A 17,358-nucleotide genomic window follows, 5' to 3' on the forward strand; every position below is an offset into this window, starting at 1 on the left:
CAGAATCCTCAACCCCGATCACATTGCGATTACATAAAGAAACCTGGGCTCCAGTCCCAGAGAGTCCTCCAGTTTCCCTCTCGGTTGACGTATTGGTTGCAGCCTCAGATTGCTGGATTGCAGTTTTAATGTCCACACTGCACTGGTTTCCAGTGTCCCAGTGACCCACACCTGCACCGTCCACGTCTGCAGATACTGGAGATTTGAGCTGCTGATCTGCGACTTTCTCCCCCGGATATTTGACTCTTTCTTGCGCCATCACACCATTCTTGCTTCCCCGAAAAGCCAGAGCCTCTCCCGGCTTGGATGAAGACGGCGGCTGATTGGTGGAGGAGGACGCAGCTCCTTTTGGGCAGCGAGAAGGACACGGGACGGACTCTGCTGCGGACAGACTGGACGTTCGGTCCGCACGCTGCTCTGCTACTGTTGATGCTGATGTCGGCTGTGGTGGTGATTTCTTTGCTGACGTTGGTCACGGTGGTTTTGTTGAAAGTGGAGCCATTAGTCGTGGTGGCAGCTGCTGGGATGTTATGGGGAGTAATGGGGTTGCTCAAATAATTATGAGCCCAAGGGATCTTGTTAAAGTGGCTGGTTTTGGTAGAAGTGTTGATAGTTGTGTTATCAGCGTCCATGGTGGACAGGCCATTGTAGTCCATTTGGGTCTTGCTGAGCAGGCAGGATCCAGCAGCTGCAGTCGTCGTGCTGTTGGTGTCCATTGGCTCGTACGCCCACTGCTGTGCTGCTCAGGAGTCTGGTTTCCAGCGCAGGGTCCCGGGGCAGGAAGGGCTGCATCAGCGGGGTTTGGGGCTCTAGATGGAGATGAGAGCAGAAAAGATTACTGGTTACATTTGCATGCAAAACATAACAGGATTATCTTCCTAACCTGACTATAAAGAAAGGAATAGGAAGGGATTCATGTAGAAGAAAAGCATTCATTTTTAAGACTTCCCATACAGTAAGCTCCTTATACATTTATGCAGCTTTCTGGCTCTTCTACTCTTTTGTTGCTTTTCACACATTTCAACGTGATTAATGGGTGTAGGATGGACTCAAGGAAAAACATAAGCACAGAGATGAATATGAGGCTCACTTAGAAATGGAGGGGAAAAATAAGATTAAGGGTTTTATTCCAACATGTAATTTCCATCTATTGCGGAGCACAACATGCTGCCAGACATTCATCTCTCTATAGATCACCGACACAAATTATTCCTTGAGTGAAGGTTTTAAGATGACTCATAACTTTAAATGTAATCCGTAATGAGCCTTCCACTGACGCCAGAAACAGCTTTTGTTAAACATTCGAGTTTTAGAAGGGACGCCGTCGGATAAATTATGACTCTTCCAAAACTAAATGTGAAAATATATATTAGACAGTTGTCGAACTTTTACATTGGTTTCAACTTTAAAATGAGAAAAGGAAGCTGATGTATTTTCAGAAGACAGGCTGACAATTGATTGTTTCTTTCAAACCGTTGAATACTGTTGCCATGTTCGTGCTTTCTTTATTTAAATATATATATAATCCACCTGAAGGTGGACTAAAGGGAGCTGAAATCAGCTCCTTATCCTTAAAGATATCTCTCCAGGCTCGTTCGTAATGTTCAGCATCTCACCGAGGTGTTGACTCAACTTCATGGTCATTTTCAAAGCGGAGGTTTCTGGTGCTGTTGAATTGAATTTTGCACTGAGGGATGATTTTAATATTTAGTCTACCGTCAAGGATATGAATGAGGAGGACAACATATTGAGTGCTTTGGTTTTAGCTTGGTGTACCGAATGAATAGGAAATAAAATTCATAACATTTTTAATCCTTAGCAAAAGCACCAAATTAAATCTTGTGTTTACCAGAGATGTGCTCAAAGGTGGAAATAAGTCATTAAATAAAGAAATCTTACTCAATTAAGACCAAAATGATCAATTTGGGAAGGCAGCCTATTAATAAAGTAGCAACCACGTGCACTTTCCTTTTGCTGATCTTAGTTTGAAGAAGAAGGAATGGAAAAGGTGCAGCAATAAGTGGTGTTAGTGTACGGAGCCTCTCGCCGGCTACATAGGGACTCTGTAGCTACACCCAGAACCATTAACTCACTATATATATATATATATATATATATATATAAAATGTCAGCGCTGTCAAGTTTGCAATTGGTCAGCGGCAGGGATCCGTGTGACACAATTCACCAAAGTGGAACTCTATTCAATTGATTCGAGTGCGATGTTCTGCTCGGGGGACTGAACCCCTGGAGCAGTTCTTCATTGAGTGTGTAGTTGTTCCACTCGTTATGTTGTGTACCACTTCTACCTCTCATCTCAGAGCATTTTGTATCGAAGACAAAGATTTCAGAGCTGTTCATTTCCTTTCTAAAGTCTGCTGTCGATTACAGAAGCAGACCAGAGTTTTATCTCCATCACCAAAACCAAACACATCCTCATAAACTATTTAAGCAGCTGAGTGCCTTTTATCCAGATGAGAGTTCTTACTTGTTCCCAGTGTGGCGCTGCTCGTGTGGATGTCGCCCCAGTTCTGCACAAAGTCTGGTCGGGTCTGGTTTGCTGGATCGACTGCCACGGTGGTGGAGCGGAACATGGGACCAGAACCTGGTGCGCTGAGGAGACGAGAGGAGGAAACGACATAAGGAAAGGAGAGAGAAGGGTGAAGGGAAGGATGTGAAAAGAGGAGAGGAGGAAAGGAAGGAGGGGAGGAAAGGACACAAATGAGAAGGATGATGAGGAGAGGAGGAAACAAGGAGGCAAGTGATGGGGAGGATAAGAGGATGAATGGAAAGAAAGGAAGGAGGAGAGAAGAGGAAGATGAAAGGGAACAAATGAAAAAGTGATCAAGTGATGAGGAGGAGAAGAGATGAAAGGAACAGTAACAAATTAAAAAGGGAGGAGGAAAGGAAAGATGAGGAAGAGGAGAGGAGGACAAGAGCAAAGTGCGGATGAAAGGAAACAAAAAGAAGAGAGGATGAGGAAAATGAGAGGAAAGGGAACAAATGAAATAGGGAGGAGAGGACATAAGGAAAGGATGAACAGAGAGGAGAAAGGGACAGAAGGAAAGATGAGAGGAGACAACAAAGGAGGAGTAGAGCAGAGGATTGAGATAAGGTGGAGTATAAGAGAAGGAGACAAGCGGTGAGGAGAGTGCAGCTGGAAATCAATTAGGCCGTGCTTTCCCCCCCGCTCCCTTTGTGCCAGGAGCCCAACTGCATTGTTGCAAATCCGAAAATGGCAATGACAGCCGATACTGATACACGACTTCTCTGTGCAGCGAGTGGATTCAGCCGCACGACGTCATTGGTCAGAAACCCTTCATCGCCACGCTGATTATCCCCATTAAGCACAGCAAGATGCATTTCATTGGTTGCTGTGCCAACGCTCCTCGTAACCAGGGAGCTAGTTAGTGATCTATTTTTCTCCAGTGCTTTATTTTTACTCACAATACTGTGAAACATGTGACATGAAGAGTTTCTAAATATGTGTAACCTACATTAGTCTGAACGGTCAGCAGGTTCTTTAAATTCTAACTCTCATGCACGAGTGGTTGAAGTCGTGGATGTTTCATCGTGTCTTCAGGGACTATTTCTTCTTGGCGGAGACTTTGCTTGTTATTTTGCGTGGGCGTCTTCAGGTTGAGGCTTTGCAGCTCTGAGTTTTGCATTCATGTGCTACCGTATATATATATAAATATATTTTGAGAAACCAAATGTCTCTGTTTGGTAGCTCGCCAGATGAGCTCTCATCGTATCATGTTTGCAGCAACAAGCAGCCAAATCCACAGCATCTGTTTCCAGACCCGTTTGTTCATCCCTTGTTTTACAGGGTTGCATTTTAATTTACATTTTGTTTTAAGACAAACAGCACGTGAGGGCAGCGCTGTTTGGCAGCCCACTTGAGTAAAGTCCCAGATGTTGGAGCCTGACACCAACACACAGATACTGTATGTAGATTTGTCAGTAACAAAGTAACTTTTACAGACAAACACAGCAGTGATGGATTATTTATACTGCACTGCGGTGAAGGGAGGGGGCCATAAGAGCCACAAGCCAAAGATGTCTGAAGTATTGACTTTGTCTTGGTTGTTTTTATGATAATGTAATACCAATCACTTTGCATAAACATATCATCTACTAGAGATGCTTGTTGCAGCACAGGTATAACACTCAGTTATAGTCAGTTACTCACAGCTGGAGCTGCAATGATTAATCGGTCGATTAAACTGTGAAGTAATTAATTTCATGCAGAAAAAGCAGTTTTTTAGCCTCTTAAATATGTGGATTTCCTGCTTTTCTCTGCTTTATATCTTATTAAACTAAATATATTTGGGCTTTGGACAAACAAAACACGACATTTTCACTATTTTCTGACATTTCGTAGACCAAACGGTTAATCTAGAAAGCGATCTGCAGAAGATTGGAAGATGAAAACAAAGGTCGGCTGCAGCTCGACTCACCACTCCCCCGTCCTCCGCTCCTCATGCTTGTGGAGCCTCCTCAGCGCTCGCTCCTCTCTCTTCTCCTCCCTGCGTCTCCTCTGCCTCCTGCAGGCCAGCGCTCTGTAAAACTCCCTCTGTTTCAGCTCCTTGAGGCGCTGGAGTACAAGCACATGGATTATGATTATATATATTAGCAGTAGAAATAGTGACGGTAGCAGTAGCTGGTATGAATATTAATGTAACAGGAAGGATTAAGAGGTGAAGTTTGTTCATCTCGCAGCATTTAGTTTCTGTGTGTGTGTTAGTTTGTCAGTCCGCGCTGGAATTCTTCATCTGCTTTGTGAGTCAGTTCTGTGTGTGTGTGTGTGTGTGTGTGTGTGTGTGTGTGTGTTTATTGTGCTTACTAAGTCAGCCAGTGTCAGCTTTAGTAGAGTCCAGACCAGCTTAATTCACTTACTGAGCTCTGTCTGCAAGCTGTCTGCAAGCCGGAGATACTGATACTGTGTGTGTGTGTGTGTGTGTGTGTGTGTGTGTGTGTGCGTGTGTGTCACTAATAATAATAATAATAATGTACCGGTGGGTTCATATCACAGACAGACAGATGACAACAGACAGGCAGACAGACAGCGAGGCGAGCAGAGAAACTGACAAATAGATAAATAGACCAAAATAGACAGAGAGATAAAACATGGAGGACAAAGAGACAGGCAGGAAGACACATGAAGTGTTTCTTGTTTCTCTTTTTTTAAAGCTTGCAGTGTAGCTTCAGCATTTGTTAGAAGGTGTACATACAGTGTGAGGGGAAGACAGGAGGAAGTGACAAGTAAACCTGACAATGGACTGCAATCTAATGCAAAAACAAACCTGGACTACAACCTTAGAGGTAAATCAACACCTGTGGGACTCGTGTTGAGACATGTGGACGTATAAAGTACATTTGTTAATTACAAATAACTTTTTTAATGTTGTTGATAATTACATAAAAATGGCGGAAATCTAAGAGGCCGATATCTTAGAACCGCAGTACGTAAAACCTCAAACTATTCTGCATGATGTGACTCAGTTTCTGCTGCTCGTCCTGATATAATAGGGTTTATAATAGGGTTTATAACAGGGTTTATAATAGGGTTTATAACAGGGTTTATAATAGGGTTTATAACAGGGTTTATAATAGGGTTTATAACAGGGTTTATAATAGGGTTTATAACAGGGTTTATAATAGGGTTTATAACAGGGTTTATAACAGGGTTTATAATAGGGTTTATAATAGGGTTTATAATAGGGTTTATAACAGGGTTTATAACAGGGTTTATAATAGGGTTTATAATAGGGTTTATAATAGGGTTTATAATAGGGTTTATAACTAGGGTTTATAACAGGGTTTATAATAGGGTTTATAATCAGGGTTTATAATAGGGTTTATAATAGGGTTTATAATAGGGTTTATAACAGGGTTTATAATAGGGTTTATAATAGGGTTTATAATAGGGTTTATAATAGGGTTTATAACTAGGGTTTATAACAGGGTTTATAATAGGGTTTATAACAGGGTTTATAATAGGGTTTATAATAGGGTTTATAACAGGGTTTATAATAGGGTTTATAACAGGGTTTATAATAGGGTTTATAATAGGGTTTATAACAGGGTTATAATAGGGTTTATAACAGGGTTTATAATAGGGTTTATAATAGGGTTTATAATAGGGTTTATAATAGGGTTTATAACAGGGTTTATAATAGGGTTTATAATAGGGTTTATAATAGGGTTTATAATAGGGTTTATAATAGGGTTTATAACAGGGTTTATAACAGGGTTTATAATAGGGTTTATAATAGGGTTTATAACAGGGTTTATAATAGGGTTTATAATAGGGTTTATAACAGGGTTTATAATAGGGTTTATAACAGGGTTTATAATAGGGTTTATAATAGGGTTTATAACAGGGTTTATAATAGGGTTTATAACAGGGTTTATAACAGGGTTTATAATAGTTCATGAGCTTTAAGTAATGTGGAAACATGGACGCTACACAGGAAGTGTGTATGTTATTGTTCAGAGCGTTTGAAACATTTTCATTTTCCCAGTTGGGAACTCATTTTTCAGATTTTTCCGACACCACTTGAATGCAGCACAAATGCCCTATTTCGCCATGTTAACGTAAGTGACCGGTAGTTTGTGTTTCCGCCCCGTGATTCAGACCCCCTGTAAATGTAATGGGGTCATTACCGGCCCATGCTTCACACTTCCACCAAGTTTGTTTATCAGCAGGACGACAGACGTTCAGTTATTACATCATTGCAGACTAAATAAAGAAATAATAACAATCATTTTAGATTCCTCATGTCTGCATGTAGCACTTAAAGGGTTCTTCTCCTTCGAAGCTGATGTACAATATTCCTGCTGTTCTCAGTTTGAATCCTCAAGGTTGTTGTTGCACTTATTGTAAATCGCTTTGGACAAAAACGCCGAGCGTGCACATGGTTCTTTTTATAAATCTCAATCGTCGTGGAGGTGGGCTCAGGTGCACCCCCACGGTAAGCTATAAATAAATGTAGAAACACGCTTAATGATCCGTTTATATGGACGGCATACAGATTCTAGAGCCTGCTGTCATCAAACCCATCAATGCAAATCTGCACAGATGATGTTCTGTGCAACAGTAATCACCACATACACACGTTTACAACATGTCCACTTCAACGCAGCGTCACAATCTCAATGACTTCACATTTAAATATTACAAACATCAGATAGTTTTCAATTTAAATGATAAAAGAGAAATTATTATTAAAAATGTAGTTTTTATAAATATTTTACAGAGTTCTGTGTAGAGACGGAAAAGATTATATTGGAAATGTTTTACTTTTAGTCTCTCGCCTTTATATTTCAAGACCTCCGAGCATATCTCTAGAAAATCATGCGTATGCACAGTGTTCGTGTGCACGCATCGTTTATTCATTTGGCCCCTGGTGAACTAGCATCAAGCACTGTTGTGATGATGTGTTGATGACGTGTGTGTGGCTCCGGCGATGCTACATGGACAGGTGCAAACGATGTCTTTGTGATTAAAGACATCGTTAAAGAAGATAAATCGATTTCATTGATTTCAGGAATCTTTTCAGGAAAATGTAAAGTCAGATTCCAGCTTCTTAAATGTGAATATTTTCTGGTTTCTTTAATCCTCTCTGTCCGTCAGCGGAACATCTTTGAGATGTTTGACTTTTGGAAACACCGATCGACATTTTCTGACATTTTCTAGACAAAACAACTATTATAGAAAATAATCCCCAGAATGTTTGACAAGGAAAAACATTTCTTAGTTGCTGCACAGTTAACATTTCAGATCCAGGCTGCTGAACACAGAACCAACACAACTATACATGTCCTGCGATGTCTAAATGAAATATTCATCTTTAAGCAGAATAATGTCGGATAAACTGGCTGTTTTTCTCAGTCTGCATCCGTCACAGCAGCACATCAAGTGCCTGTGACGTAGCCTCTCTGCAAACCACTTCATTTCCAAAAGAAGATGGGACCGTGACAGACTGTGAGCCAAAAGACGGGCAGCTTAGCTCTGTGTGTGTGCAGGCTGGAGAATATTACTGCTAGAAAATCCATTTCCTGCAAGTGTTGCAGTCTCGAACAATATGCCCTAAATGCTCTGCATCCTCGAGTAAACCTAATAACTGTGACACACAGCTAACTGTGGAGAAACGTTCTGCTTCCTTCATCGCTGGCAAGTGAACAAATGATAATTGCAGCAAATGCATTCCTCCCAGCACCTATCATTTAGTAAACTTCCAAAACAGCTGCAAGTTCTCAGAGTCACACACACACACACACACACACACACACACACACGCACACACACACACACACACACACACACACAATGAAAGAATGATGAGAGGACAGAGATCACGAAGACATGACGAGTCTGTTAGATAAAGTTACATTATTGATACTGCGTGTCATTATGTAGTCATTGAATATGTACTATTGATTAAAAGGATGCTCCAGATAACTGCCATTAATATTTCTTGTATTGATAGAATTTTAATAACATTTTCCTGAAGAAGATTAATGAGTTTTATAGATTTTCTTATTTCAGGATTAAATTAAATCTAGCAGATCATGACAGAACACCCTGAAGAAAAGTCTTGAAACCAATCAGCCTTCAGGATGAAATCAGACTTAATAAGATATAAGAAACAGAATAGATTACAGCGGACTGTGTGCAGACGACATTATTAAACATCCAGAGCATCTTCCTCAAGTACATTTAGACAAATAAATGTAATTGTTTGTCATGACTCTGTTCACACAATCAATTGAGAAAATGTTAATGGGTGTAATACCAAAAGGAATGTCAGACCTCTGCTAATCCATCATATTTAATAGCTGAATAATCACAATTCTTCATCACATTGATGCATAAATCCTCTAAAGAAAATCCAATATTCCTGTGAAGCAGTTTTGCTCATTGATTTGCAACGTTGCCCATAATTACTGTATATGAAAATACACCCAGGGACGAATGTTATAAGTAAAAGTGTAAATGAATAGATTGCGTCTCTGTGTGATGTTAGCTTCGGGCTACATGTTGCGTGATCGTCAGATTAGACTTCATCTTCATCTCTGAGATGATCGCCGTGTAACTTCTTGTAGATTTATTGTCCATAACTCGACTCATCGTGAGCTTTCAGTTCAGCCTGCGATGAAGGCTCCGTGACCCGTTTAAAGAATGTGCCATTATGAGCTGAGAAACGGCGGCCATCTTGGATTTGAACGGAAACCATTAATTTTTTGAAAGGTCATTTCCAACATGTTGGCCATTTTGGATTTGGGACTTTCACATGAACATGAAGCTAAATTAGTGTTTTTAACTTTCATAGATGACAAATCAACTGAGAAACAAAGAATTGACTCAAATGTACAACTATTTGTTTATATTTTGGCAAAATGGCACCATTAAAACTACGCCGAATTAGCTGTTAACGGTTCCTGTTTACGATGTACCAACACATGAACCGACAACCATCGGTGGAGAACTTAAAGAGGAGCGTCTTTATTGTCTGGGTTGATCGACGTTTACACAGTTTGCAGTCCTGCTGGTGGTCAGAGCTGATGTGCTGATTGTGTCGACCACAGTGTGTGTAACAGAAACCAGAGCTGGGGATGAAAATAAATGCGTGACCTTGGTCAGGATGGTTTAAGGATAATCCAGAGCTTGTTCAGGTGGTGTGACTCACCTGCCTGTGGTGGTGGTCGTGGGAGTTGATGTGGTTGTCGTACTGTTGGTGTCTCACGTACTGCTTATCGCACAGCTCGCAGTAGAAGCTGGAGTCGCCGTCCTCCTGCACACACACACAGAAAGGAGAACGCTAAATAGGAAATCTCACTTATTGTTTTGTGCTGATCTTGACAATCATTGTACCGTTAAGATTTATGGCTTTTTTAGAGAAGCAGATTGGTTTTAATCCAGATATCCTGAAGCATCCGGAGCTTTTGTGTTCTGATACAAAAGGGTTAGAAAACATGAGCTGAGCAGAACTGATGAAGGTTCAGAGAGCTACAGAGAGCTCGGCACATTCTTTGTATCCAATTATTCTTTTGTAAAACTGAAAACATTTAGTTTTGAGGATTTAATCTGGATTTCCTATTTTCATGACATGATTGAACGTGAAACCAAAATACAACGTTAACCCGAGACACTGGTGAAGACACCTTTCACTTCCTGTGTGCATGTTAATAACTCTTCTGCTAACTGGCTGTTTGCTCTGCCGTCGTTAGAAACCGTGACGCCAAACAGAGATGATGGAGGATTCATTTTTGAAATTCTTCGTAGTCTTCTAAACAATTAGTTCTTGATTTCAGACATTGATTGAGAAAAGCAGCTTCTCGTTTCTAGACTTTTGACTTTACCGGCTGAAAATGACTTTTAAATAAGTGCGTGTTCAGATCTGCTACAAATCCTGCCTGTCGTAAAGTGTGTGTGTGTGTGTGTGTGTGTGTGTGTGTGTGTGTTTCTGGTAGAAACTCTGACTACTTTAGCTAGTTAGCTGTACATGCTGACATTTGCAGCTCTTGTGTAAATGTAAATCAGGACTTCTTACAAAATGAAAACCGGAGTGTGTGTGTGTGTGTGTGTGTGTGTGTGTGTGTGTGTGTGTGTGTGTGTGTGTGTGTGTGTGTAAAATCCTTTAGTGTACAGATGGGAGTGTTGGATTACAGTCAGAGCCGGTATAGGTTGTAAAATGTATTTATGGGGAATGCATATTCATTATACTCAGGCTTTTAATTTTTTACCTGTCGTGTTTGCACTTTGTGTGTGTGTGTGTGTGTGTGTGTGTATGTTCCCATAGAGCTTGTCATGTAGAGTGATGCTGTCTCTATTGCTTCCGATGGCTAATGGGTCCCTTCAATCACAACTATTGATCAGCAATCTGAGTGTCTGAGTGAACACACACACACACACACACACACACACACACACACATTTTTCTGAACCCACATACATCCATAGCTTTTAATACAGCAGTGTGTCTTAAGTCCACACAGACATTCACAGATGTAGTAATGCAGGATTTAACTTTTAAGCTTATACACACACACACATGTACACACACACACACACACACACACACACACACACACACACACACACACACACACACACACACACCATCCCTATTACTGGAAGATTGATTTATCTTTAAAAGTAGGGAACATTCAATCTGTGACACGACCTTCAGTGGAGGTCTGGCCGTGTGTGTGTGTGCGTGTATGCGTGTGTGTGTGTGCGTGTGTGTGTGCGTGTATGCGTGTGTGTGTGTGTGCGTGTGTGTGTGTGTGTGTGCATGTGTGTGCGCGTCACAGTTCGCACAAGTTGGAAATTTCCAACTTCTTGTCTTCCTGAACTCCATTAGACGACAGACGGCGGGGCAGAAAGACAAACGCAGAGCGAGTGAGACGGAGAATGCGACAGAGGACAGATGGAGACAAACAGGAAGACGGTGACACAGTGGAAACACAGACGACCTCCTTCAATCCCTCACGGCCCCAGAACAGCCGCCATCCTCGGCCATTACCGCAGGGATCTCCTGCTTCAGTCAGCATTAGCTCGTCAGACAAGTGATTACTGCAGCGACCATAATCCCATTAAGTAACGAATTTATGTTTCATGATTCTATTACAGGACGAAACATTACATTTGCATTATTTAATCAAAGACGGCATTGGTTTGCATCATGTCATTAAAGATGTCGTTGGGCTGCATTAGCCCTCTGAAGATGGGTTTTGATGTCCATTAAACATGGCTGCCTGGATGGATTGGAAATCGCTGCCCAGTAAACTCAAATTAAAACACATTACAGAGAAGAAGCTCTCTGGTGCACTGCATGGCAACAACACAGAGCATGTGCCGTCTCGCCATGTGAAAATCTCTTTGTACTTATTACTTAAGCCCAGGGAGAGTTTTGTGGAAGGAGTTTAAGGATATTGCCTGACCCATACTGAGAATGAATTCCTCCAAACCCCTCAGGACGAAGTCTCGGATGGCTGGTTGTGAAACTCTCTGAAGCCCGACTGCATCTTACAAGCTCAGATTTCAGTCTGGAAACAACTGCTGAGAAGCAACTGTTGAAACACTGGGATACAGTTCAGATGACGATGTGTCCCGAACCTCGTGATCACCTGTTTAAACTACAGCTGTGATGCTAAAGGTGGGATGTAAAGAGTGCCGAGTCAATTAGTCAGCAAATACAGATACTGATTAATCTTTTATCAAACAAACTGTCTTAATTTACGGGTTCCAGTTTCTTAGATGTTAAGATTTGTTGCTTGTCAGTTTTGGACAAAACAAGCAATTTGAAAACGTTTTTTTTGCATTTTATAGACGAGACAATGATTCGCTTAATCAGAAAAACAATCGACAGATTATTTAATTATTAATATAATTGTTTAGCTGCAAAGACAAAAACCCTGCGAGTGTTTTGAGAAAGCAGAAATTGTGATGTTTGAATAAGAAAAGGACTTTAAACGACGTCAGGAAGAATCCTGCAGGTACGTCAGCTTCAAATAATAACATTTATTATTTTTATTGAGGTGCAGTCGAAACCTTCTTTTTGAGTTCTGGTTTAGTCGACAGCGACTCCTCTTCCTCTGGTGGATGCTCCACTTTCCTCACCAGACGCTTGTTTACTTCGAGTCTCTGACGTTTGATGCAGGCGGTTAGCGAACACTTGTCTGGTTGTGTTTACTGGAGACGGCTGCTGCTGCCTGTTTTCAGCTGGAAGACCAGACAGTGATCTAAAAGAGGCGAAGAATGAGCTCTTACGTCTTGTTGATTAACGCCCAATTAGCTGAACTGGGTTTTACTTGAAGACTAAAAGGTGATAAAAGAGGGCGAGAGCCTCGAATCTAAACTCTTGCTCGGCTCAGTATCTTGAAATGTATTACTTTTGCTGAAACAAAGCTGTCGGCTGTAACTAATTTGATTTTGGACGTCTTATAAATGGTTTGATAAGTCTGAAGTGTGAAGACTTGTGAAGTGAAGCTCCTCTCCAGCCTCTCACGCTCGCCGAGCAGCTCCTGGAAATGATTTTCTTACTGACAGATCTCTTTTCCTCCGTCTCCCTCAGGGTTATGTTCTTTCTCCAAGCTTGTACTTTCTTAACACTAATGACTAACCGCAGCCAGTATGTAGATTTTTTTATCAAGTTTGAGGGTCGAGTCGGGTCGTTCAAAAACATTTTGTTTAAGAAAAGAGGGAGGAAGTGCGCAGAGTTGATCACTTTGCGCCTCCTCGGCCGGGCGCGGTCGTCCCAGTGCTGCGAATCTGCCGTTACCTCCTGCGAAGAAAGAGAATCGTACAGGTGGAGCTGCGAATATCTGCTATTGATCGTTAAGAAAAACACAATCCTCCGCAGCATGTGTTCCTCCGACAAATGCTTCATTTCATTTCATACTTTTGAGCATTTGGAAATGAAAGCTGGAGGAGGGAGCTGGGTGTGAAGTAGCTGTGGAGGTTACTGACTCAGCCTTTGAGGAGCATATGGCGAGGAGAGCTGATGCTGCCCCGGTCTTCCAGGGTGGTGTGAGCCCTCTGGGTAATATCTCAGAGTGCCAGAAATTAAGAGAATAAGATTACCTCACCCACTGTAATGTAATTGCTTATTTTGGAGACAGAACTGTCGCTTTTTAACGGTGTGAGAACGTCTTTCTGTTCCCCGATAATCAACTTTTTATAGGACTATACGGAGCTGTTGACTCTGGAGCTATTAGGGTCGTTCTGTATCTGTATATTACGTTCTGTAGGACGTTTCTGTGTTTTGTTTAATTGGTTTTATTATTGTATGTTTTTCATCATAAAACCCATCAAACAAACAAAAAAAACAGAAAATAAATCCCTTCTGGGACAATGAAGGTTTAAATTAAAAGAGAAGTGAAATGAAATGTGTGTGTGTGTGTGTGTGTGTGTGTGTGTGTGTGTGTGTGTGTGTGTGTGTGTGTGTGTGTGTGTGTGTGTGTGTGTGTGTGGTGGTCAACAGCCGTCATACAATCAGAATAAATGCTTTCTTTTAATTGAAAGGGGAAAAAACAAACAAGCGGCTGACCTTCTCACCGCCTTCATTTTACCAAATGAAGGAACTATTTTATTATATTATATTGTATTATATTATATTATAATATATTATATTGTATTATATTATATTATATTATATTATATTGTATTATATTATATTATATTATATTGTATTCTATTCTATTATAATATATTATATTGTATTATAATATATTATATTGTATTATATTATATTATATTGTATTATGTTATATTATATTTGATTATATTATAATAAATTATATTATATTGTATTATGTTATGTTATATTATATTATATTTGATTATATTATAATAAATTATATTATATTATATTATATTATATTAGTTGACTGTTCTGGTTTTCTAGAGGGAAATAAGAGTTTATTAATTTGTTGTGAAGACGTCCACATTATAGCAGGGAAACTAACTGTAGTCTTGTAGTTCAGTTTAGACTCCAACTCATCACCTACAACAAGCTCTTCGCTCAGAGCAGACAGTAAAATAATATTCAGCGTGAAGCAAAGAACAAGTTTCATTAAAACGTCTCTGTGCGGGTTAAATTGATGAATTTTGTAAGGTCTGTTAGTTTGGCAAATGCGTTTTCTCTTGTTCATTTACTGGAAATTAGATGTAGCTGAAGAACAGAAATGACTTTTCCTCCTCGCAGCTGCACAGACAGACGTGCTGGAAACTGGATGGAAACGAAGGGAAGTTGTGTTGAATAAAAGCCGATAACAAAGTTTGAGAAGCGCTAATGTTCAGGGAAATGTTTAGTCATTCGGTTTTTATCCAATTTAGAATATGAACAGAAGTTCATCTTTACAGAAAGACATCTGTGGATCTTATTTATATCCATTTATTGTAGGTTGCTTTGGGCAAAAGTACCTTTTAAATAAAATCTAATGTAACAAAAGAGAGAAAAGAACCAGAAGCTCTCGCTGCTTCACTCGAAGGAAAGAAAAAGTGGGAAAATTAAGTAACTAGAGACACAGTTTAGTATTTTAAAGGAATTAATTAGGACAATTTAAAAGAATTGAAACATACAACTTAAGGGTTTAAGTAAAGGCTGAGATGATTCATTTAAAAGGAACCTGTTTGTCATTTAAATGAGTTTTATTTAAAATAAACGATTCACTAAAACACAAACTCTGCAGTACAAAACTAATATTTCAAACTTCTCCTTTAAGACGAATAAGTTTCACCAGTTTTGTGTTTGTATGAGTTCCCATTAACAAAAACAACTCTGAAAAGTGCTGAGCAGTAACAAAACAAACGTATATTCTTCCATGTAGTTTATAAATTACGACTTAAAGCTCATGAACAACCTCCCAACGTCCCAGCGTAGGTCTGACGAGTGTGAGGTGTGTGATTCGTTAGAGACACCACGAGCATTATTTCTGTAAAGATTATTGTGATAGTTAAACATTTTAATTGGCTTATAACAAACATAGTGAATAATTAAAACCTGCAGCACAATCCATGAAAGAATCTGAACTTTGAAGATTTTCAACCTCATTTGCAGCATTAGTCACCAGTCTGATAATAATGTTCTGTTTTATCACGATGTGTGAAGTTAGTTTAATGAGCTGGTGGAGAAAGAGCTGCGCGCAGACTTTAGCTGCTTTTCAAGTCTTTGCCTCTGGGGAGTGAAGTCCTGCTCACTCAGCTGTTGGAGTTGCCGCATTTCAGCCAAAACAACTTTCCAGTTTGTACGTGCAGGGGACCTCCTGGATCACTTCACATTTCATAGAGTCAAAGCCGGCTGGTAGAGGCAGAGTTGTGTGTCGAGGGACGGCAACAAAGACGGGCGGAGGCTCGGGCTGCTGCCCGCCAGCTGCAGCTCGAGCCGGGGCTTTAAAGGCTGAGCCCACTGGATTTATCTGCTCCAGCTGCCTGCTGCGCTGCACTGAGGTTTCCTCTGGACTTTCTTAGGTTGTTGTTGCATTCTGTTGACACCTGCACTGAAGGTGTGTGTGACAGCAGGGGGGGGGGCAGAAAATGTTCTCAAAAAAACATCAAATCACAAACTTATTAACTTCCCAGTGAGCGTTCACTTTGCAGGACGTCAACGTGAAAACTGGGTCAAGTTTTCTTCAGAAGTCAGTTTTTATATAACTGTATTTCACAGGTTCAAACCGCACATTCAAATGTAATCATGTGGAAACAATGATTATATGTAAAACATTCTAAATGTAACCCAGTTTTCCCTGAGATGTGTTGCACATCACCAGAGCCGGCGGGCGCAGTACGTCTGCAGCTGCCCAGGAGCGTGAGAATATCTTATAGCACATCCTAGCATTAGCATAACCACGTAGCCAAGCTAAGTGTGCCTCTTTCCCTTCGCACTGTGTATTGTTTCAAACGTAATAACTATATGTTTCAGTCAGGTGGAACCGCACGCTTTCTGCAGGCTCGCCGTGCAGCCAATTAAACGTACTTCGGTCTGAGGGTTCGCTCCGCTCTCGTCATATTGTTCAGACTCTGAATGCCAGCAGCCGAGCTCATGTCAGGCTCATCGTCGTAAGAACAGCCAGAGAACTCTGGGAAGTTCAGATGGATACCGGATCTTCCCAGTTGACGAGAAAACGCCAACAAATCAGAGCCACGGGGGCTGAGAAGCAGTTCAAGGTCAATAGTTTAATATTTATGTCTGGTGTAACCTTTAAAACTGTTAAAGCAGCTGATGTCTGTACATCTCTCGCATGACTGGAGATCTGGAAACTGTTCTCGTTCATGAAGGATGCTGACGTGGTGATTAACTACACTTGCTACCAGCACAGACACGAGATCCACATAATTAGCTTCATGGCAACAACAACAAAGACGAAGAACATTTGCATTTGTGCAAAACTTGCTGAAAAATGACACCAGTCTTTAAGTTTTCATGGTGACGGGGAGATGTTTTGATCCGCAGTAATTTGTCCCGCAGTGAGCTGAAGTTCAAGCATCAAAGATACAAAAACAGAAACAAAAAGTGTGTGTGTGTGTGTGTGTGTGTGTGTGTGTGTGTGTGTGTGTGTGTGTGTGTAAAGTAAGTACGTAAGTAAGTAAGTAGAAGGTACCCTGTTCAGAATGATGTATATTATTTAATTATATTTATTGCTGCATTAATGTTGCAGCTGATTTTAATGACTTTAGTGCTGAGTAGTTTAATCTGTAATAAAAGATGTAGATTAAATAAAATAATCTGAGTACATATCAGTATTTCCCTCTGAGATGGAGTAGAAGTAGTAAAAACACACATACAGTACAATACTTGGGTAAATGTACTTTGACTATGGCGTTTAAAAGTCCCACTGTTTGCCACGACC

At 40.6% G+C, this 17,358-nt stretch overlaps 1 protein-coding gene across 1 annotated transcript in view; it reads right to left on the reverse strand.

Annotated features, from left to right (window-relative positions):
* Positions 1–426: 426 nt before the first annotated feature.
* The window catches only part of LOC115020302 (zinc finger protein 804A), a 45,508-nt gene continuing 28,576 nt past the window's right edge, over positions 427–17,358 (reverse strand). The window contains exons 2-5 of the mRNA XM_029450255.1: positions 9,693–9,797; positions 4,458–4,594; positions 2,486–2,610; positions 427–809 (exon numbers count right to left, since the gene is read on the reverse strand). Coding sequence (XP_029306115.1) covers positions 622–809; positions 2,486–2,610; positions 4,458–4,594; positions 9,693–9,797 — 555 coding nt within the window. The 3' untranslated portion in view covers positions 427–621. The remainder of the gene's footprint in view (positions 810–2,485; positions 2,611–4,457; positions 4,595–9,692; positions 9,798–17,358) is intronic.

The sequence above is a fragment of the Cottoperca gobio genome, chromosome 15, assembly GCF_900634415.1.
Source record: "Cottoperca gobio chromosome 15, fCotGob3.1, whole genome shotgun sequence".
In the NCBI taxonomy this organism is placed as follows: domain Eukaryota; kingdom Metazoa; phylum Chordata; class Actinopteri; order Perciformes; family Bovichtidae; genus Cottoperca; species Cottoperca gobio.